Genomic DNA, 24,014 nt, shown 5'->3' with positions numbered 1-24,014 from the left:
ACAGCTATGTCTATAGAAGATTCCTGGGGCACTGATTTTAATGGAATAAAAGCCAGTGTTCATTGGATAAGACACTCATTTCGTGACCTGATCAGGTGCCATGAGTTTCTAAACAGCATAGATATTTTCCAAATTTTGGGGGTTGTTTTTGAAAGATCAAAAGTACAAACAGTAATATTGTGTATAATTATTGATCAAAAACAGTAATATTGTGAAATATTATTATATTTTTTTACTTTTCTTTTTTTTATGTATTTAAACATAAGGGGCCAGAGTTACTAACAGCTTGCTTCAGCGCAAACCATCTTTTGGCATTAAAGTAGTACTGTTAGGATTGACTAAAGACACGCAATAAAGTATTAGTGCTGAAAAGGCATGGACACAGTTATTTTTGCACCTGACCTTATTAAATATGCAATTGTAGTAGTTTCCCTTTCAGACACAAAATTTATAGGAGGAGAGTATTAAAATGAATCATGCAACATGATTTACTGTACTAACGTTTGCGCTCGTCAAATTACTGGTATTTGAACCATTATTTAGCGCAAAAAAAAAAGCAGTCATAAAGCAGGCAGTAATTTACGCTGCTCTTGATAGATTGTGCTGGTCATTCTGGAAATGATCTTTATTCTTTAATGTGTGCATTGTTAGTAAATCACCCGCAGAATTTTCCTCTCCCAACAGTGTTTTTATGGAATTGCGTTCTAACGCTAATTTGCACTGTTTAGTAAATCTGGCCCAAGATCTTGTATATATATCTTGGTGCATACTTTGCCACTGTTAAATAGCATCGTGCTTTCCCACTCAGGAATACCACCAGCTATGCCCAGCCACCATATAGATGAAAACAACCTTTATTATCTTCTATTTAGCCTTATTTGTTTGAGGTTCCTCACAGTCTCCTCTCATTTTAAATTAATTACTTTTGGTCCTGACCCAGCTGCCGGTTTTAAAGGTAACTGCACGCTCAATTAACCAAATTACAGCTAATTAGTGTTAGTCATATTGTTGCTTCAGATGACACATCAACATTTCCTGTGCGATACATCTTATATTATGCCTGAAAGCAGCCATCATTTATATTATATACAAACAGTAACAATAAAAAGAGGACAAAAGTACAGCATCGCATGTTTGGACTTGTTGAGAACGAGTTGACGAGGAACTAAACTCACCATAGCCAATGGCACGATTCCCCCAAGGTCATGCGGTGCCAGACGGATGAGTGTCTGGATCTCATCCGAAAGGGTTCGGGAGATAGGGTACTCGATCTGCCATGTCACTGAGCGACTTCCCAGAGGATCCAACAACCCGTTGACCTCCAGATCTACCTGAAGAACTTTCTGGAAACCGGCCTCCACCCTAACATAGGAAGAAGTGAAAATAATAAGTAATATCAAAATGTTTGAATGCAAATTAAAAGCATATGCATGTAAAACTCATGGGTGTCTTGTGTTTATTTATGTGTCTACTGGCCAGTGCGTGCTGCCAACGGATGAAGGGGCAGTCAAGCGGCCATTTATCGACCCTTTTGTTTTTGCACACCTGGTGTGTGTAGGATGTAGGCTGCGACGTATGTGGGTGTGAGTGTGTGGTGGTTTACTCTCATTATTTCAGTTCAACAAAAACACATCCCAGCAGCAACTGAAAAAAAAAAGACAGCAAAAAAGCAATTTACTTTTGGTCCAGCGCCACAGCATTTTCAGAAAAGATTTCCACTGAAACATTGTCTCCACTGATTGCGATGCAAACAAAGCTGAAAAACAATGAATAAAACCAAAGCCATTTGATTTGCCCAGACCTGGGTTTGATCAGCCTGGCTGCTCTGGCCTCACAGCACTTAGTTAAAACAAAACGGCATATGAAAAATTCCTAATATCAAAGTACAAATCTGGAATATGGAACTGCAATTGAATTCGCACCTGGAACACAAAACAAAACTATATTCTTTTCCTCTAATTTTTTTCCCCTCAGTATCAGAACAGTATGGTACAAGGTCCCTCTTAAAATAACTCACACATCCAAGACAAAAGTAAGGTCACCGCATTATTCTCAATGCTGTCATTTCAACACTTTGGGGGATTTTTGTTTTTTAGAATTTGTTCTTTGGCTGACATCACACACAAGTTTCTAACAAACACTTTGCTCAGGGTTTACAAGGTTGCAGTTTTCCCCTTGTGGAACTGGTCTACTGTTTCCATGAGAGTTTTTTGTCCTGCAGTTTGAAGGTTAGAAATATCACACAAATTAGATTTGAATGCAAGGATTTCTGACCAAACAAACAAAATCCTCTGTAAATCAGAACAGGTAAGAGGGATACTACGTTTTATGGTTGATAGGCCAACTGCTATGATTACAATATTGTAAATTTACTGTACGTCAGGTAACTGCATATAATAGGCCTACATGAAGTAATAGCAGAATGTTACTATATTAGAAGGTTACTATACTTCAGAGGTTTGGGGTCTGTAAGACTTCTATTCAGCAAGGTAGTGTTAAATTCATCAAAAGTAACAGTAAAAAACATTTAGAATGTTGCAAAAACTATTTCAAAGGAATGCTGTTATTTTAAACATTCTATTTATTACAGAATCTTGAAAAAAAAATGTACGGTGTCCATGTAAGGATCATGTGACTGAAGACTGGAGTAATGGCTGCTGAAAAATTAGCTTTGACATCACAGGAATAAATTACATTTTGAAATACATCAAAATAGAAAACATTTTTATAATTTATTATAATAACAGTTCACAATATTACTGTTCTGCTGTATTTTGATGCAGAATCTGAGAATATCTCAGGAGTAAAGAGATGTCATCCTTTTTCCGTTAACAAAATAATTCCAGAAATACATTGTCCCTCAAATGAATTTAAGAAAAAAACAGAAAAAAACATCTTCCACCTGTCTGTATCCAGCAGCAGTTCTAATAACTTTCATTCCAAAAAGCCCTGGATTCTCTGATTTCAATGTCATGGAAACAGAGACGGCAGGATATCTTTAATAAGCAAATCTGGGATGATCATATCAGTTTTCACACATTCTAATCTGTGACTTTACATAATAAAAGCGACCACACACTGCCAGTCTCTGCCAGATTGCACATGCTGTAAATTAATTTGATTTGCAGATTCCTTAAAGAGACATTACCTGTAAGGAGCAGAAAAGTGAACTCAAGACAAGAAAAAGCTTGTTAAAAAAATCCTTAAAGGAATCAATTTGCTCCAACCCTGTATGACTTTCTTCTTTCCGAGGACCACAAAAGCAGAAGTTAGATTTTCATGTTCTTTTGCACAAGTGCAAATGACAGTGCAAATGACAAAAATGCATCACAAAAGTACTTAACAGTGGTCCACACAACTTGTGTACTATATTCAAAGTCACCTGAAGTAGATCAAAATTAAGTCCATATTCACAGAAAATACTACTGCTGTAGATCTCTAGCTCATTTGTAGTCAGACTGAAATGCACAAGTCATATAAACTACTTTTAAGAGGTTTTTTTGAGCATTAAAAAGTTCACCATTCACTTGCATTGTATGGAAAAGAGCAACGTGAACATCCTGCTAAACTTCTGCATTCATGTTCCACGATGTGAGGAAGAACAAATGATTCCCATTTTCATTTTCGGGTGAACTAATAACTATATATATCTTATGATGTATGGATCCATAGGTATGACTTACCCTAGGAAATGCCATTTCAGCAACTACTGCAAAAAAAAAAGGTCTTGTAATACTATGAATTCTCTTAGCAACAGACATTTTGTTAAGCACTTTTTACAATCGCACAAAAAAGGGCCAAAAAAGCCTATTTAAAGTAAGTGCCATTTGGTTGTGCTAATGTGGTGCTGGTGAATAGAGATGGGCAGCTAAAAGGCTCTGGTGTTAGAGAGGTATTCTGGGAGAAACACAGCTGACAGCTTTGCTACACTTAAAAATAAATGCATCCGCCTTGTAAACACTGGCTTTCCACGACCTCACTGAATACTCTGAAGAGCCCTGTTAGCTCGAACACTTTAATGGGTCATTGTCGGAATTCACATTCACAGCTAAGAAAACCAAACCAGCACAGAATTATCACAGCCATTATGGCTCAAATGTAGGGTTAAGATGTGTCCAGCAGAGGGCGAAGTGCAGTATCCTTTCTGACACGAGATCAAAAACTAATGCTGATTGATTAAAATCCTTTTGCTTGCAGATGGAATTTGGGAATCTCTCTGCATTTTTGCTGCTGATTTTGTGGGATTATCTGCGGAATGGATTTAAAAATGGTTAAATGTGTTAAACCAAGCATACAGGAAGCAGATGTAGCCAAAATGTTCAAGAAACAAACATAAGAGGAAGCGAATTTAATGAATGACGGGCGTTCCAGAGGAAACTGCAAAACTTTCTGTGGAATTGTGTGTGACTTAGTTTAGTGTGCATTCTACCTGTTTATAGCCTATATTAAATGAGTTTTCTGCTCTCCACAGCCACACTTGTGATATGCAGCAGAGGTTATAAGGGCAGCTAATATGAAAATCATCTCAGACACAGAGAGCGAAAAAGTGAAGTCTGAATACACATTTTCAAACCTCAAAAAGAGTACTTTGCGAAAACAGGAATGTAAAGTGGAACGTCTCAGCGAGAGTTTCTCTGTGAAGTCTTTGAGAGTCTCGACAGGTGCTCATCGCTAGAATGAATGGATTGTTGTGTCAAAACGTATAAAAATGCAGAGAAAGCCAGAGGAGAGCTATTCTATTGAGATTCACATATAACCGTCAGAGGGAGTGAAATCCTGCCAAAATGTATAGGTCTGACGACAAAGAGTTTGACTGCAGGAGGTGGAGAATTAATTATTTAAAGTGGAATAGGTGAAATTTCAATCTTTCAAAAAGGTTCTTCGACTGAATTTCCCGAAACAGAGACTCTTCAAAGAGACGGAGCGCCTCCCTCATTTTACACAACTGTGTAAAAATGGTGTGAGAGAAAAGGAAAAAAGGGTAGACAATGGAAATGGCTTTCATTGTGGAGACTCTAGGGTGGATATATTCATGCACAGTGGTGATCTGCTTAGCACTGACAACAATGATACATCAAACGAATGGAATCAATTTGACTACAAAGCCGCTGTGGTTGGCAACTCACGGCTCGGGGAAATAAAAGTCAAAGCCAGGGAAGTAATAGTAGTTGGCGCGTCAGCTTTGAGTAAAGCTGTGGTGGAATTTAATTTCACAGGTTGCGGAAGACGCAGAGTGAAAGAGCTGCACCCTCGCCCTCCTGCTGGAGGATTTGCCATCCGCCTCTTCCACTCGTTTCCCTCTCAAAGGCAACACTGGGCACTCAGGACCCCCAACAGGCTAAGCATGAAACTCAATCACAGTGCTGGCATGGGGGACCTGACCTGCATCATGCTCACTAAAGAAGTTTATGGTCTAAAGACGGAGTTCAGATGGTCAGAATAAAGGAGAGGAGGATGAGAGAGAAAGGAGAGGATCATCAATGACTACAGATAAAAGTTAATATGAAGCCTGCTTTGAGGGAAACAGTGGTGCTTTTATAAAAGTATCAGGCTGCTACAATAAATGATTATGATAAAGAACCAGTTGCCAAGGATTACAAGCTTGTTGGTATCAAGTCTTAACGATATTCAAGAGTTTTATGTATAATAGCAAGTGATCCAAGGAACCATTGACACCAATGGTCAATTTAGAATCGCTGTGCAACTGGGAAACACAGCCTAGATCTTTAAGAGAAATTAAATAACTAGGATATCCCTAAATGTATGACAAAATTATAGCTTTTGATAAACACTGATCTATTAGCCACCCCCAAAATGTAACAAAAATGAACTATAGTAAAAGTGTAAAGAAGCAGTTAAATTGATTAGAAGTTGATGTAAACTGCCGGTTTATGCAAAAATAATCTGTGGTAATTGTGTTATGGTTGTGAGCAAATAATTATTTTTAAACAAATCTCTTAGGTGAACAGATCTTCTAAATGAACAGGACTGTGTTTCCCAAAGGCATTGTAAGCCTAAGTAGATCTCAGAAACTACCAATGGTCTCTACAGTCAACTAAGGTTTGCAGTGCTTTTGGGAAGAACATCCCATTTTTTTATGTAAGTGAACAGATGTTTTAACTTGAACAGATCTTTTATGTGAACAAATCTCTTACGTGAACGGATCTTTCAAGTGGACAAACCTTTTACATAAACAAGGCTGCGTTTTTCAAAAGATCATAAGCCTAAGTAGATCAAAAACCATTCACACCAATGGACTGTAAGATCAACTTTTGGGAAATGCAGCCCAGATCTTAAAGAATGAAAAACTGCATTTATCTTGGCATAGTTAAATAATAACAGTTTTATACATGGAAATGACATACCGTGAGCCTCAAACACCATAGTTTCCTCCTCATGTAAATCTCATGAATAAAAAAAGACCATGAACATGACACCGACTGTGACGCAACAGTCGGGATCACTACACCCCCAACATTTACATAAACCCGCCCTAGTTTTAGGCCAGCCGCCAGCCGAACCATCAGAAGTTCTGCAGGTATTGTAAATAAACAAGCGCGGACAACAGCGAAAATGGCAGATCATGGAAATAAATGTTATGTTCCAGGCAGTGCAGGGGGTGTGAAGTGCAGGGATGGGTTGGTGTCTGTATTCAGAAAGGTACGGAAAGCAAATAACGCGTTCTACTAAAATAACGCGAGCCACTAAAGGGACATGGTTAGCCTCTTGCTAGCTGTAGCCTGTTACATTACAGAACATAAGATTTCACTTACCACATAAACAGAGTAAGGAGAGATGACTGAGGACAATGGTGAATGATTTACAGATCCTGAGCACCACTGACACGCATCTGATCTTGTAATGTGTGGTAAGTACTGCCGCTCCATAATATAAACATAGTTTGTGCGATCCCTTATCTTGAAAGTGAAACTATAACGTGATCGACCGATCATTCAAAAGCAGTTTCAATGCCTCGCATATTAATAACGGATCCCTGATGCCCACATTTTATATACAGTATAATTACCCGACGATATAACTGCGAGAGAAAGTATTTAAATATATATTTTCCTACCTGTGTTTCCTTCTTCCTGTGAGCTACTGAAATGAGCCGCACTGTGAAACAGCCAATCAGAGCAGAGCTCATTAGTATTCATGACCCTTCCAAATAAGCCAATAACAGACCGTTTCATTCTAGGGAGAAATCCTAGGGTTGTAAATGGACATGTAAAATCGTTTCTGGAGGTTTTTTGCCCTTACCTAAGCCCCATACCTTCTGTGTAGATATCAGAGAACAATTTAAAATACTGCATCAATGCATTCTATGGCACCTTGAGTGAGAGAAAATTACCCATAGCACAATGTTTTTGTACTTTTACTTACTTTTACTTTTGTCATTTAGCAGACGCTTTTGTCCAAAGCGACTTACAAATAAGAAAAAGTAACTAAAACTAAAAAGTTACAACTCTATAAATACTATCTACCCACATATTTAAGAAAATAAAGAAATTAAATAAAATTAACACATGCATATAACAACAACATTTCAATAATAAACATATCAATGAAAAAATTAAATAAAAAGCTACTACTATCCCTTGCCGGTGTCCCTGCCCGGTGGAGTCGCACGGTAGAGTCGATGGTCTTTACACTCTTTGGTCTTCACACTAAGAGGGCTTCACACGACGACTGCCGCGACCGCTGCCGCGGTATAATAACCTTTATTATACCAATCTAACAAATGATCATTTCAATTCAGCTGGACCCACTTTCCTGTTTATCAACTACAAATGGCCAAGCAAGTGCACACACTGACAAGATACACGATACAGTACGAGACCAAACGCGATTTCCGATTTTTTTTTTCTTTCGATTTATAGGTGTATTGATGTGAAGCAAGAGCATAAAGGAGTGTGTGCACATGGGATTGTAAATAATAGATGACAAGTAGTATAGCATTTTCTTTAAGGACCTTAAGATGTCATTCTACTTCTATACTTCTGCTGTAATCTATAAAAGCAATTCTCAACAAACATCAGAGCAACAGAAAACTCTGCCAAGCAGACAAGTGCATAGGGCAGATGGTTCACACACCTTTACTTTTTAGTGTTATTCTGTAGGAACGCTATAAGGAGGATTCACATAAAAATATACTTTCACCATAAAAAAGGCTAAAAAAGTAGATGTGATGGGAACTTAAATGTGTACGTTTCTAGAGACAAAAATTAAACAAGAATATTGTTTGGTAAGTTAAATGTGTAGTGTCAGCAAGATTTAGGAAAATCTCCAGTCAGCAACCACTGAGGAGGCTGAGAAAATGTCTAATTGTGATATGAACCTGAAAACTTACACAACAACATTCAAAGAGACTAATGGTGTGTGCACTCCAAAAGCGAAGAGAATATTTGCATCATGTTATCACTCTAGATTACTCGCAGGATGGTTTTTGTGTCACTCGTGCATATAAAACAATGCTTTCCACCATTTTCTGATACATCCGGACTTGTCAAACCGGCCATGTCAACAAGCTCTTCGCTGATTGGCTTGAATAATTAAATTTGCTTTTGGTGTGTGAATTTAGTCATTTGCGCGAATAGATTACATACAAAGTCAATGCAAAGACACAAACAGACACAAATTTATGCCGAGCGACATGAATAACATGAACTGGGCAACGTGTTGGATGTGAACGCACGATATTCCCCTCAAGTTGAACAATTTCAACTCAAGCGAAAATTTGTATGGCGTGTTGTCGCGCAATTTAGCGAATCTGCGAAGAGCTTACTAACATGTCCGGTAGTATCAGAATTAGCTTATCTTGTTTTTATGTTTTTATTCACGTGAGTAACGTGAAATACATCCCACGAGTAATTTAGAGTGAGTAACGCGATGCAAATATTTACGCCGTTTTTGGTGTAAACACACCATAGGAGATGAATTTCTGTTTGATTTTACTGTACAATACTTGGGTCCCTAAGATTAGGCCTCAGATGAAAGAACAAGATGCTAACTAATGATGATCCAAAATTTTAATTCTGTATCAAAAATGAATATTCATGATTACGTTTAAGTTTTTTTAAATTACTAATGTTTTAAAGATGAACTTTAAGTGAGCATTAGACAGTGAAGATAATCTAAATGTAAAAATCATGCACAATTAAATATATATCAACAAATTAACTCTCCATAAACCACCTGCATAAACCACCAATAACTTTTCATGTGTAAAATCCTTGAAATTATGGATGACCAGCATCTAATGCAAAACACTACTGACAAGTGACAGAAAAAAACAGCCCACCTTGACTGCGACCTGCAATTTCATGAACCTTGAGGCAGTGATGTAATATTCATCACACTCTGCAAGTTGATTTGCTTGCAGTTGCTTCCACAGGAATGCAAGAGGTTTAAGAAGAATGTGAAGCGGTTGGACTGGATGGAAGCTGAGGAAAATGGCTGCCCTTGGGTGAGACATCCAGCTGGGAACATCATTTAAATCCATTAGCTAGATATCATCAGACTTTCCCACTCACTTAGTAGCTATGTTATCACCACTGCAGACGTGAAGCGGAATGGGGAGCGCAGAGTGAAATGGATGCCCAAGATGCCGTTTATTCACACTGAATTACCTGAACCAAACCTGGGTAGATGGGCGGCTCACAAAGCCTTCTCACCAAGCGGTATCACATGTGTCCCAGGCTCAACTTTTAAGTACAAATAATCATATATGTGCAAGAGCTGGGTAAGCTTATAAATAAAAAAACCTCACAGTAAAAAGGCAAGCAAGTGGTGAGACACACAAAGAAACAATGTTGAATATAACAAAGATTAATGAATGGTGGCTGAACTACCTTAAAAAAAAAACTTCTGGGGAACGGCGTCTGCTAGTGTTTACGTGCAGGTACATTTCCTTCTCGAAAGCCTTATTGATGAATACAAAACCTGAAGCAATTCAGCACACATCTGCTGCCTCATGGGCATAGTAGCCTATACGACTGCGGAAAACACAATAACCAAAAACACGGCCATATGAGGAATCATTTTCATTATGCTACAGTAATGGATCAGAACAGTCATTATTGCCACTAATTCATGCTCTGCATAAACCAATATAATTAAGTATGCGAATATGCGATCACATGGGATCCATGTAAGTGGTAAGCACACATGCACTAGTCATGCTAATGTCGGCATACTCACGAGAGTCACACGCTAACACTTTCGTTCCTCCGAAGCACTTTGTTTGATTTAACTTGATTAACTTCCTTGCCATATGTTTCCTATTATTTTTTCGCCATTAAGCTCCATCGCTCTCCTTCCAGTCATGAAACATGATATAATTTGTTTCCTTCAGAATGTGGGATGAATCCAAATTATTTAAGTTCTGTTTTCTGACTGATGAACTTCCCATCCCTCATACGCAGCGAGAACAAGACGTCAATCCATAATTGGAAGCTCTCAAGCGTAACATACTCAGACTAATTAAAAGAACCAGAGCTAATGGCAAAACAAGCCATACTGTGCTCTCCCCAAACAGGTTGTCCCTGATACAAGTAATTACAAGGGCTACACACACATACAGACACCCAGACTCCAATGATCTTTTGCTTCATATGCAGACATTGATTTTATTACTTATGCTGGGTGTTTATGAACCTCTGGCCTGGTCACTGTTTGCAGTATAATATATTATATATATATATATATATATATATATATATATATATATATATATATATATATATATATATATATATATATATATATATATATATATATATATATATATATATATATCACACACACACACATACACACACAGTATATAATATATACACACACACACACACATTATCTACGATATACACACAGACCGGTTTTCAACAATGACAATAAGAAATTGCTATATGCGAGCAGGAAATTAGCATATTAGAATGGTTTCTGAAAGATCATATGACACTGAAGACTGGAATAATGGATGCTGAAAATTCAGCTTAAATTACACAGGAATGAATTACATTTTAAAATATATTCAAATTGTAATAAATGAGTGGGACTTACATGTAAGTGGGACTTACATACCATTTGTCTTTGTCTTTAGTATCCTTTTACTCACTTATACACTTTACTGCACTGCACAGCACAGCACACGGACACTTTATCACTGACATACACTTTACTTTTTATAGAATCTATATAGAATCATATTCTATTTTTTATTCTCATATCTATTTGTTATTTTATTTTATTGCTAGTTTATTCTGTATATATGTTTACTGTACTTTTTCTATTTGTATTTTTGTAAACTTGAGGTTTTTCTAATTTTGTTGGACAATTTGTTGGACAGTCGTACAATACATTTCACTACATGTCGTACTACGTATGTATATGTATGTGACAAATAAAATTTGAATTTGAATTTGAATTTTAATAATGTTACACTATTACTGTCTTAACTGTATTTTTGATCAAATTAGACTTTCAAAAACACTTTTCAAAATCAAACCCCAAACATTTGAACAGTAATGTAAAATTATATATATATAAAATATATAAATATAGCAGAGGAAAAAAACTAAATTTATTATATATATTGTTTATGCAATACACTGAATATATAGTTGTTTAAACAGGACACGTTCATTCTGCCTGTGTTATTTCAATGGTATGTCTATGCATCAGAAAAATGTCTTTGGCTGTTCTGTCACGTCTTGCTGCTTTGCAGTGTCTCACGGAATGAGCGACATATTTTGAAGAGTCTGTGTCAGGTTAAAACTTATTAAACACTAGTCTCTTGCATTCTGTTGCGTTCAATTGCACTACGTCCAGCTGTTTTTGAATGCAAGAACGTGTCCTGTGTGAATACCTTCCTTACTCATTCCACACTGCCTGCTCTCCGTAAATGTGGTTGGCATGTTGCCTGTCAGAATGTGGTACTTCATGCTTAAATTACTCAAATGGAAAATATCTCATTATAGATTTTACCTACAGGTCAAGATGCATGGCTAATTGCATTAATCACCAAAAAAGTCCAACAATATCTGCTGATTGGCTATGATTGTTATGTTACATAGAATTTGCTAATTAAATTGCTACATTTTTACATTTTAGAAAATTATTTTTTTATTATTTTTAATGTAATTTTTTTTTTTTCCTACATGCCAATTTGCCTTGCATTCTGAACACTTCCCAAGCAGTGGGAAGTTTCCAAATGCCATACGAGACACTTCCACCATCACTTTGTCTCGTGAGGTGTGACCTTCTTGGAATCATCAGATGTTGGGGAAGAAAATGGTGCATTCTGATGGTGCATCGAGCATACCCTCTCACATTCAAAGCAGAACTCTTTTCTATTCCCTGATTAATGTGCTCATGCAAAGTCAAATGTAATTTGAGGATGTGTCTTTTTACATATGCAGATTTCTGCAGAACAGCCACACTGCAACACTGTATTCATAAGCTCATTAGGAATGTGTACGTAGAAGCAGCACGGCTTGTACAATTTAACGCAAATTGATGGATTGTTCTCCGGGTATGCTAATAGTGGCCAGAGGCATTTTTATGGAAAGCAACACCCGTGCTTACGGGGCTGGAGGGTGTGTTCCTTTTTCCTCCCCTGAGAGGAAACAAACAGTCAATAGAGGATCCAAGGTGAGCAACAGCACCCCCAGCATTGAGAGAAAGACATTTTAATATATTACAGTGTGCATGTTTTATTACAGGAAATGAGCTCAGGCTGGCGATGAGGAGCACACAAGGCCATGTTTATTTTAAGAGTTGCGCAGAACAGAACATCAAAAAACTTTCCCATATTTCAGTGCAAACATCATTACTATAATAGCATACAACATCTTTTTCAAGCCACGCTTAAATCAGAATATTTCATGTGTGGAGATATTTGCATAAACGCACGCCCACGACTTTGCCTTTGAGGCTTCGTGTCCTCCCTGTTTTAAGGGAAGAGCCCCGCTCTCATTTACACAAATCCACCAGCACTGACATTCAATCAATGACGGGGTTTATGGTACAAGGCCACAGGACAGTAAATTAGGCTTAAACCTAACAGCCCAAAGTGCAATTCAGGCCAAGTCACAACTTCTTCATCCTGCAGATGAAGGAATTTTAATGACCAGTTGGAGAAAACGTCAGTAAAAAATTTAACTGTCAGAGCAATATACTGAGAAGACATGTTTAATTGGAACGCAGCCATAATCTGAGCAACCCAAAAAAGAAAAACACGCAATCTCCATATGTGTGTGAGGAGGATAGTGACAAAATACAGCAGAAAAGTCACATGAGAAGAGGCGTGGCTGTGATTGGCTGATGCCTGTAATGGAAATCAATGTATAAATCTGCATTAAACAAGGGGTCTATATATGGAATGAATAGTGAACTAATTCAGACTAATTACAGACTTAACAACTCTGTAAATTGAGAATTTCAATTCAATTTAAATCCAAGTCCTCAATTCCAAAATTTAAATTGAGAAAACTGAAGTTTAAAAACAGTTTAGCAAAGAATTAAAACATTATATATATACACACACACATACATACATACAAGTATAATAACTAGAAATGCAAAGTTTGTCAATACAAATTACAGTTTTTCTAGGTCGCTTTGGTGCATTTCTCGAATCATCCTTAATATTTGCAAATAAGTATGTGCATTTCTCAAAACAATTTGTACAAACAGAACCACACAATAGATTACCTGAAAAAACCTGTAACTTACTCAAAATCTTTAGTTCATCTCTCAAAAGTAAGTATTTATGTCAATGAGCATATCAGTGCCATCAGAATGAAAAGTCCTTGTGTCATTGTTCACAAACAAGATAGGAAAAATGCTTAGTCGTGTTGTCAATATAACACTGCACTCTGTTACCTGCTGTAAATTATGGCAACTGTTTGGATGACAGTTACTGTACTGAAATGCAGAAGGCTGCGCTTCTTATGTACGCCTTGTATCCTTTCAAAAGTACAAATTTACACATTACTGTAAGTGGGATATTGATTGAAAGAGACTGTTTCAGTATGTTTGAATTATTGAGGATATGGTCTCCCAATATTTAGCTGCACCCTTCATGGCTTACAGCCATTGTAAGCCATGATTGACAACATTCTCCACAATAGTGCCCCTTATTTCATCTGATATGCACATCTGTCCATGGCCTCTTCTGCCTCTTCCTCTGTTTTGCCTCTGTACCCTTCCACCATGCATCCTTATTCCTCTTGGCTGATCATTTTCTGGATGTTCATCCATAGACAGAGGACAACACAAGAGTTACAAATTCTGACAATGTTTTCCAATTGAAGGTTCATTAGATGCACCTTTGAGCTATTTCAGAGAACTGGTTTATAATTGGTTGATTTATATTCTCTTCATTAGTGAAAGGCAAGATTCACTTGCGCAATTCATGACAAATTTACAAAAACTCTAATAGAAATGTGTAGAAAATATGCTTGACAGTTTATGACAACTAGATCAACCATTTTGCATACAGTGTTGGGAGTAACGCGTTACAAAAGTAATGCATTACAGTAACGGATTACTTTTTGCTGTAATGCAGTAGTGTAAGGCATACTAATCAGTTTTAAGTAATATTTTACTCAGTACATGTTCAGTAACGCTTGCGTTACAACACACTTTTAGCCCCCAATTTATTCATTTTTATTTTTACTTTAATTTAAAGTCGGGCTCCCACTTTATGTCCCTAGGGCCGGGCTCCGGGCTCCGGGCCAATATTCACGTCATAGTTCAGCCGGCCGGTCCTCAGGCCTGTTTTAGGCTTCTCCTTATCTTTATATTTTAGACATCCATCAATTATTGATGAAAAAAAAATTGTTGCGCCGTCAGCACAGCTGAAGAGTTCTGCGTTCAACTACACGCAATAAAGCAAAAGCCCCAGCTAAAAGTAATTACCATGAATGTGTCCGGGGGAAATTGTAAGGATTCGCCATCTCCTTCTTAGAGAGAAGTGCATCTTCACGGATAACGATTATATTAAATAGTTTTTGTTTTTGTTTTTAATTATTTCATTAAGTAGTAATTTAAAGCTTTCTATAGATATTTTTATTATGTCTGTGAGGCATGTATTCGCTGACTTTCGGTTCATTTTTGTGAAGCGCTCCTGTTCAAGATAAAAGCACAATGTTTTGTTGACATTGTGAGTGCACACAAATAAATGTAGACCCTTGTACAGTTACGAATGATGTATTACTATTACCTTTATGAGCAAAAATTATGGCGTAAGTTGTTTCCATTGAAAAAAAAAATTGCAATTGATTGCGCTGGTGCCTCCATGTCCTGCGCTTTAGCTTCAACTCTCCTCACAAACTACTGATGCAGCGCACATTTATCTAGGTTTAACGTTTAAACATTGTTATATACTTCAACTGTTTTAGTATATCTATAGATTTTATTTTAGGCAAGTCATGATGATTTGAGAAGGCTAAGGTCTGCCGCTGGCCGCTTGGTCGTTACTTTAAGAAAGAAAAAACTTATTTAATGAACAAAAAATGCTCCAAACGTTTTTTCTAAATAAAAGGCCGGAACGAAATATAAACACTCTGCCATTAGGGCAGGGCTCTAGTACATTTTGTCATTTTAGAATGTTAAGTTCTACTTCTGTAGATATTTTGGTGAAAGTAACTCAAAAGTAATACAGGAGTCATGTAACGCATTACAATTCTGAGACAGTAATATTGTAAGGTAAGGGATTACTTTTAAATAACAGTAACAAGTAATCTGTAATTTATTACAGTTTGGAAGTAACTTGCACAACACTGTTTGCATATAATGACATGATGAACTAATGACTAGATGTTTTGAGGGGTAAGACACTAGCACAGAGAACTATATAATACATTTTGAGCAACATGAGATTAGCAACTGAAAATGTAGGAAACTGCAGACAAATGTACAATCAGTTGCATGAATATACCAATGCGATCGCAACTTGTTGAAAAGAATGAGAAACTGCTTTTATGATGTGCACAAGTGATGATGTGGAGGTTGAACAAGTAGTTTTGAAAATTTAGAAATTAAAACAGTAGATAGAACGATAGGTAGAATGACAGCTAGAATGTCAGACAGACAGACAACAATAGAACAATAGATAGAATGATAGGACGATAAAACAATAGACAGACAGACAGACAGACAGACAGACGTTTAAAAACATGTTGACGTAACCAAGTTTTAATAAATAGCATGTTAACATAACTTCTAATATAAATATTGTAGTATTTGCTGCTTGCTCATAGTCCCAAGTGTGAGGAAAATTAAATTTAATATGCCTTTAACGCTGAGAAACTCTGTGAAAGTATGTAAACACCAAATTGGAAGAACCTAAACCCAGAAAGGGAACATTGCCTGGACATTTCAGAAGTTCAACACACGTCACTGGCAAAGACGAGCTTTTCTAAACATTCTTACATGCACACAACAAACTAATTACTAATATGTATTTACATATTAATTCTCTGTAATCTGGCTTCTGCCCTTGCCCTCTGCAACCATCCTTGCGTTATTTATGCCCATACCTACACACACTAATTCTGAGATGACAAGAACTCATCCTCACTTAAAAGGGGGATTTGTAAAGCATGGCAACATACGCGCAATCATTGGATGGATTTAAAGCATCGATCACGCATTATTTAATTTATGTGAGTGGCATATGAATCTTAAATGCCTTGCGTGGCCTTAAGCAGTTATGCAATCATAAACGAGCTGTAACGGTTGCCGGGCACTCGGCTTTGGAATAAATAAAAAATGGGGGAAAATGTATTTACAGGCTCTGTCATCATTAATGAAAAACAGAAAATGGCCCTCCCACCCCTTAACATAAAGGAACAGTCTAAATAGCTTACTATGATTTATATTGGCTCCTTTACCCATCCCGCACAACCCTTAATCGATACAGGGGATAACGGCTGATTTCTCCGCTATCCTCTACCTCTCTCCACAGGGATGTTGGCCGCATCTGAAATCTCCTTCCTATCCTTGTTTCTAAACCAGCTCTCTCACTCCAGAGCATCTGCCCCTCTCTAGCTTTATCGGGCAAAGAAACACCGGGGTTGGTTGCTGCTCTGCCAGCCGAGAGCCTGGAGACAGTAAAGAGGGTTGTCAGTGAGGCCGGGCTGGCCTCATGTGATAAGACGTAGTGTACAAATCCAGGGTGGCAATTTAATCCGAACCATCCTGCAGCACTTCATATCACTAACACCAACTACTGTAGAAGTGCTGCGGTCTCTGTATTCTATCATAAACACAGATACACACAGAGGCCCCATTGGGAGAGAGAAATAAGTCCCGTCTGTTCTTAATGGGCATTCGACTTCAGACGTGCTCAGGGGACTTTGGGATGTAGCAATTCAATGTCAATAAATTACATTTTAAAATATATACAAATTTTATATTTAAAAATTTAAATTTTAAATTTTAATAAAGTTTCACAATATTATTGTTTTTACTGATTTTTTAATCAAATAAATGCACCATTGATAAACATAACAGACTCTTTTCAAAAAAGAAAAAAAAGAGAACTCCAAACTTACAAAAACATAATATAATATAATATATAATATAATATAATATGAAATGGTGTAGTTGGAAAATGGAGTTTTAAGTTCAGAAAATTTGCTTTTTTAATAGTAGCTCCATGACCTATATAACTCATACATCAATAAAAATGTGATTCAACATGATATGACCTCTTTAAAACGTCTCATATATTAGGTAACACGGATAAAATCTGTACTGAGAAATGTTCAGAGCTGTCTCCAAGCGCAAGAAGTTTCCCTGAAGACTAAAACTGTCAAGAATCCAGAAAAACACATGTCTGTGTCACCAGGGATGTCAAACTGCACAACAGAGACATGCTGTAAACTAACAAAAAATGCACTAAACATTTTTTATCCTGTATCAAAGACAAGCATGACATTGTATGGGTATCAGAACATAGTAGTGGAGATTTTGATTCATGTCTCAAATCATTTGATTCTGTCCAGTAACCGATTCATTACATCTAAACTAAACAGTCTTCTGACTAAATCCTTTAAATACTTTTGCTCGAATAGCTTTCTGCAGGTGTTATAAACCTACTTGACTTCAAAAGTATGTGCAAAAAATGATTCGCTGACCTAAAAGATTCATTCTAGTTTCCAAACAAAATGCAGCTATATCAGAAACAATTTATACTTGTCCTTGTTGCCCTTTATGTGCCTGGGGTTTCTGACAGCGCAATGAGAGAGTTTGTTACAAGCAGATACTAACAGAGCTCAATAGTGCACTGACCTGTGGGGTGATGCTTCTGACAAAGAGCCAGCAACATAAGAGACTGTGTGTGTGCACGCATGAGGATAGAGGAACTTCACTAGTGTCCTTGGCACGTTAATGAGGTAGAAAGACAGAGGGTGAGAGGCGAGGTCACATCAGGGTCAACTCTGGATCAGCGGCCCGATTAAGTGGTCCAGACACACCGCTTTAATGAAATCAACCAGAGAAGAGGCCAGCAGCAACCAGAGGAGCTGCTTTCGAAATCACAGCACAGCCTTATATTCATTCAGAAACTGTTTAGTGTGATTGGCTTTGTCTGAAGAAGCCTGATTCTTTCATTAAAATACCCTTGCCTTGTGAATGGCTCATGGGTGCATGTTTGTTCCTGCATACGTTTTTCTTTCACTGTCCCTCATCACGAATTCAGCGAGTTCGAGATTTCTTATCTAAACAGAGGCAGGCGTCTGACAGATGGATGCTGACAAGCATGTTTCGAATTTAAATCCAACACCTCGGGGGAAAGGGTGTAGTTTGCATTCAAGCCAAACCATTTCTGATGTCTTTAAGGATGTTGAGCATCTTCCCTGTGAGTGAAGTGCACGGGCAATCAATTGCATTTGGTTGCAGCATGGAGGGAAAGCAAGTTGTATAAACCCTAAAGAAGAAGAAAAAGGAGAAGGAGAAGAACAAAAACAAGGAGAAGAAGAAGGGAGAGCAACTTTACTCAAAGTGTCAAGGTTTGGGTAGTTAGCATAGTTTAACTATAACTTTTGCTTGCTGCAAAAAAGCATCTTTATCCACTGATGGCCATTAAAACGTTTCAGTGTATTCTGATGGAATAGATCAAATAATAATATCAATCATACATAATTATAGATGTCTTAATCACAGTTAATTTTTATTTTTTATTTGTTTTGATGATGATGAAAAAATTATTTAACATTAGTCAGTGTTAAATCGTGTCATGTTAATTAATCTTATTTTGATGATTTTAGACCGCAAAATTAAACCAAATATTCATCCGTTTTAAATATTAATTTAAAAGTATAAATATTTAACATGAAGTTCTTTATGCTTAAATTGTTCATTGTCTGTGTTTAAATGTGTTGTCACAGAAAGATGATGACTTACACATTAATATATGGATATATGCTTAATATATTGATCACACACACCTTCAAAAGTATTTTTTAAATGAATTATTGTATTCATCAAGGATGTCTTAAATTTATCAAAAGTGACAGTAAAGATATTTGTAATATTGCAAAATATTTCTATTTCAAATAAATGCTTTTCTCCTGAGCTTTCGATTCATTAAAGATTCCTGAAAAAACTTGCATGACAGTTTCCACAAAAATATTAAGCTGCACAGCTGATAAAACAGCTTTGCCATCACAGAAATAAATTATGGTTTAAAATATATTCAAATAGAGATGTTGTAAACTGTAATAATAATTCCAAATATTACTGTTTATTATCAAATAAATGTAGCTTTGGTGAGAATAAGAGAGAAACATTTCATGAACATAAAAAAATCTTACCGACCCCAAGATTATATATGAATAATCTCATATTTATCTCAGCGGCAGCCGAGCAGCTGTCGCTGAGATTAATGGGACTGCTAACGTATAGCTTTCTTCCACAGCCTTTATAAAAAACAAAGGAGAAATCATTAAAAGTTGTGCAGGAACAGACATTAAAACAGGCCTGACCTGTCAACCATGCTTTGATGAGAGCGTAGTGCATCCGACAAGGAAAGAAAGAGAGAGTGAGAGCGGGGAGCGTCAGTCTGTTCACCTGAGACTCCACCTCTTCATCGATCCAGCGGCAGGCTGAGAGAAGAAAGGACAAACTCAAAACAAAAGACAAGATGGCTCAATCTAATCCCCGCTGTGGCGCTCCAATGAAAAGAATAAATAAGTTGATGAAAGAGTATCGTGTTCGTTTTTATGCTGGGAATCATCCCTGGCTCTCTGCGCCACTGACGGTATGGGGGATTATAGCCTGCCCCATTGAGCAGAGTCCCAACCCCAGGATTAGACGGCTTGCTGTGCCGCTTCAAGCACCTCGATAAGTGGCGTTCCCACTGCTAAATCAATACCAGCACAAAACAGCGAGCAACACGGCCAGACACGGCACTCAAGGCCCAATTACAGCCTCTTTACCCATGGAAGCATGAGCCAGCAAACTGAACTTCTGCACCAAAAACAGAATACTTTGGTTTACAAAATTCCACACGTTCTTCACTGGCAAAGAGGGCCTTTTATAAAGACATTTGGTTGAGTTTTGCCATGTCGTTCTAGTAGGGCGAGTAGAGCTTGTTACTTTCTGGATAGGGCAGGGCTGCGGATTCTGCATGAGGAATTCATTGGAAACACATCTGCTCCTTCCAGGAGTAACTGATCCTCTCATTTCACACACCGTTTGAGAGGAATATGAAAAAGAAAAATTTCCTCCTCAGTCAAGCTGAGTGGAGAGACAGATGTGCAAGTAGAAAGAAAGAGAACAAAAAAATAAACTGGTTAAACAAGCTGGTTTCCTGGCGTTAAACTAGCCTAACCAAAATTTATCTAAAACCAGCAAATCAGATCATACTAATGAGGTCGAGAGACCAGCAAACCGATTCAGGCTAGCTTATGCTTTTTTTATTTGTTGTTTCAATCATTTCAATAGGGGTTTCAGATCTATCTTAATTATAGGTTGATTCCAAAATGAATGATACACACTGGGGTCTCTGGCACCCCAAACATAAAAAGCATGCAAATCATCAGCAGAGCATGAAGGTTAAAGAAAGCAAGAAGACGGCAAGTGCAGCTATAACAGCTCAGATCTGTAGCTTCTCTGCTTTGAGTTGACAGTGTACACATACAAACACTGCAGTGCTGCTTTGCCTGACAGAGACATCTTGAGGACTTGTAATATTCCCTGAAGAAACTGACATCATTTCTTTCTGCTTTCTTCTTAATCATTTTCAGCTTCAGACAACTATCAACTTCACATCTTTATCTGAGACACGCTCCAGTATAATTGCTCTCAACTGAGTCATCAGAGGCTTTGGTAGTTTGTCATGCCCGGCACTGCAAGCGTTTCTAATGCAAAATGGCTAATTCTACCATTTGTCCTGCAGTGCTTTAATTAAGCAGCCCAAAATACTGGTTTACCACTGCTTCAATTATCACCTACACAGTGACTGATTGCAAATTCTTACAAATGCACTAAATCATAACAAGAACTTTAAATTCTAATTAAATTGTAGAACAGTGGAGTTCTGAAAAAACTTATTTGGTGTCAAACCAAAACTAATATTGATGTTTCTCATTTGTAAGTCACTTTAAATAAAAGCGCCTGCTAAACGACTAAATGTAAAACACTTTTAATATGTTTAAAATTATAATATATTTACATACTCTGTTCCAAACCACAGAAGAGAGCTGCCAAGACAACATTTTGTAGTCCCTATAAAATAACAAATGTCCTGTCCTTTGTTGACATATTTCAAACATATTGAACAGCTCTTGAAATCATCCAAATTTGACTCAATATTACCCAAATGGATTATTGTACCCAATGAATAATAATAAGCAGGTTTCTGCTTTTAGCTGGTCTTTTAAAGGAGTTTAGACCACAAAATTAGCTGAACACCAAGTTGGCCTGGGAGATTGACTGGCCCAAACCAGCTATGTCCAGCTTAAACCAGCAAAAACCAGCCATCCAGCAAAGGCTGGAGTTAGTTTTCACATTATTAGCTTGGTAAAATGCTAACGTAAACATTGTAATCATTGTAATTTGAAAGTCATGTTTCTTGTGTGCTTCATGCAAACATTAACTGTGTTTTACTGCGTTCTTGGCTATAGAAAGCATTTTAAATTAGTCATTAGGTTAAATTTCATTATGAAAGCTGACTAAAGGTACCTTCCTATTTAGGCAGTAAACAACAAGGCAGCTCACTTGGTTTTGGAACAGAGCTACTTTCTTCACAACTTTGTAGAGGAAACATTATTTCAGGCACACATTATTATGCAGAAAGTAAAAAAAATAACTTTTGTCAGAGTGAAAAAGGTACAATGTGTAAGGACTCATTAGTGATGTAGTGGAGAGCACGAGAAATCAAAGAGGACCTATAATAAGTCATTACCAATCTGCCCCCTGTGGACTGGAGCTAGCACCTTTCTTACCATCATCTCCTGACCTCTAAAATAAAAGAACAGTTGAGAAACATATGGAAAACAACCTCACCTCCCATACTCTCAGTAAGCCAGTAACTTTTGTAAAGGTTTGAAACCCAGGGAGAATAACTTTACCCAGAAGCTCTTAAGTAAAGGTGCGGGTTTAAAGGAATATTCTGACTGCTTTTCTACCGAGAAGTAAGTTTTATTTAAATTTTGGTGGATAGTTTTTCAGATTTCCAGCGGTCAAAGGGATTTCGCTAAGTGCTTTTGAAGCAGTTGTAAACTACAGCTTCCTTGTGCACAAATCAAAACTTCAGTTGCCTGGAACAAAAATTACAATTAGGTAAAGCATGTCAGAGTAACAAGAATATCTTCTTGAAACACCCACACATTAGGTGGAATAGGAATTTCAATGAGCGAGCGTAATCAAATAACTGTACGTTATTGGAATATGATTTATATAAAACTCTACAGGCGAGGAAAGAAAATTCTGTTAATGTTTCTCTTTAGGCTGAAAATGAGTGCATGAAAGCTCAGGGCTCTGTCGATACTGCTTACCACCCCACACTGTGTGGCCATTATATGAACTGACACATTTGAAAGTAATGTATTTGCAGTCTGAAAGGAAAAAAGCAAAGCAAGATGATTCAGACTTTAATTCAGTTGTTTTATATCCCTGTCGCACTTGGGCACTGAAAACAGAGTTTCTTTTTTTAATCTGGGGTTGGAATGGGGCGTGTTTGTGAGATTCATTTGCATATTCAAATGGCACCAAAGAAAGGTGCTGAAAGAGGTGAGGGACCTATAAGGGCTGAGAGCACAGCTGTCAGTCAATGGCTTTCTAATCTCTGAGTGGAGAAATGCAGAGTGAGTATAATATAATCATTTTCAGTCAGAAATGTAATCTAACACCATTTTCGAAAGGAAAATAAAAAGGTTGAAAATCTGAACCAATAAAATTAATATAAACCATAGATTTTGCATAACAGAAACCGCTATTCCATTATATATTAATTTATTTTTGATTCTCTATTTTCTATCTCAGTTAAATAGACGGCAAGGGACTAAACCTAAAGGGTCAGTTCACCCAAAAATCATCATTTACTGTCATTCATATATTTAATGAAACCTGAGACATTTCTGTCCATGCATTGAAAGTCCATTACAACAAAACTTGCATAAAGTAAAACAAATCTATATGAATTGATGGGTTTAATTAAAATCTTCTGAAGAGATGTGATCACTTTATATGATGAACAGATTTAATTTAGGCTTTTATTCACAACATTAATAAACATTGATCAACACACATGAATAGAGTACATTAAATATGGTCAATGGAAGCAGAATTGTACTTGCTTGACACACAAAATACACCCCATTGGATTTTGTGTGTCAAAGATGCACTTTTGAGCTTCCGTTTACCATATTTGATGTGCTCTATGTATGTGTGTTAATCAATGCTAATCTGTTCATCACAATGCGTTGCTTACAAAGATGAACAAATATCCTGTGGGTTTGGGACAACAGAAGGGTGAGTAATTGATGACAGAATTTTCATTT

General features: G+C 37.1%; 1 protein-coding gene across 1 annotated transcript in view; it reads right to left on the bottom strand.

The window, feature by feature from the left end:
• LOC306856109 (transmembrane protein 132D-like) overlaps positions 1–7,120 on the bottom strand; it is a 41,967-nt gene extending 34,847 nt beyond the window's left edge. Inside the window, exons 1-2 of the mRNA XM_079395134.1 lie at positions 7,076–7,120; positions 1,176–1,362 (exon numbers count right to left, since the gene is read on the bottom strand). Of these exons, the coding sequence (XP_079251260.1) occupies positions 1,176–1,178 (3 nt within the window). The 5' untranslated portion in view covers positions 1,179–1,362; positions 7,076–7,120. The remainder of the gene's footprint in view (positions 1–1,175; positions 1,363–7,075) is intronic.
• Between the last annotated feature and the right edge of the window lie 16,894 nt (positions 7,121–24,014).

This window comes from Barbus barbus, assembly GCF_936440315.1.
Source record: "Barbus barbus genome assembly, chromosome: 36".
Lineage (NCBI taxonomy): Eukaryota > Metazoa > Chordata > Actinopteri > Cypriniformes > Cyprinidae > Barbus > Barbus barbus.
The sequence above is the reverse complement of the archived record's forward strand: the minus strand, read 5'-3'. Positions and strand labels throughout refer to the sequence as shown.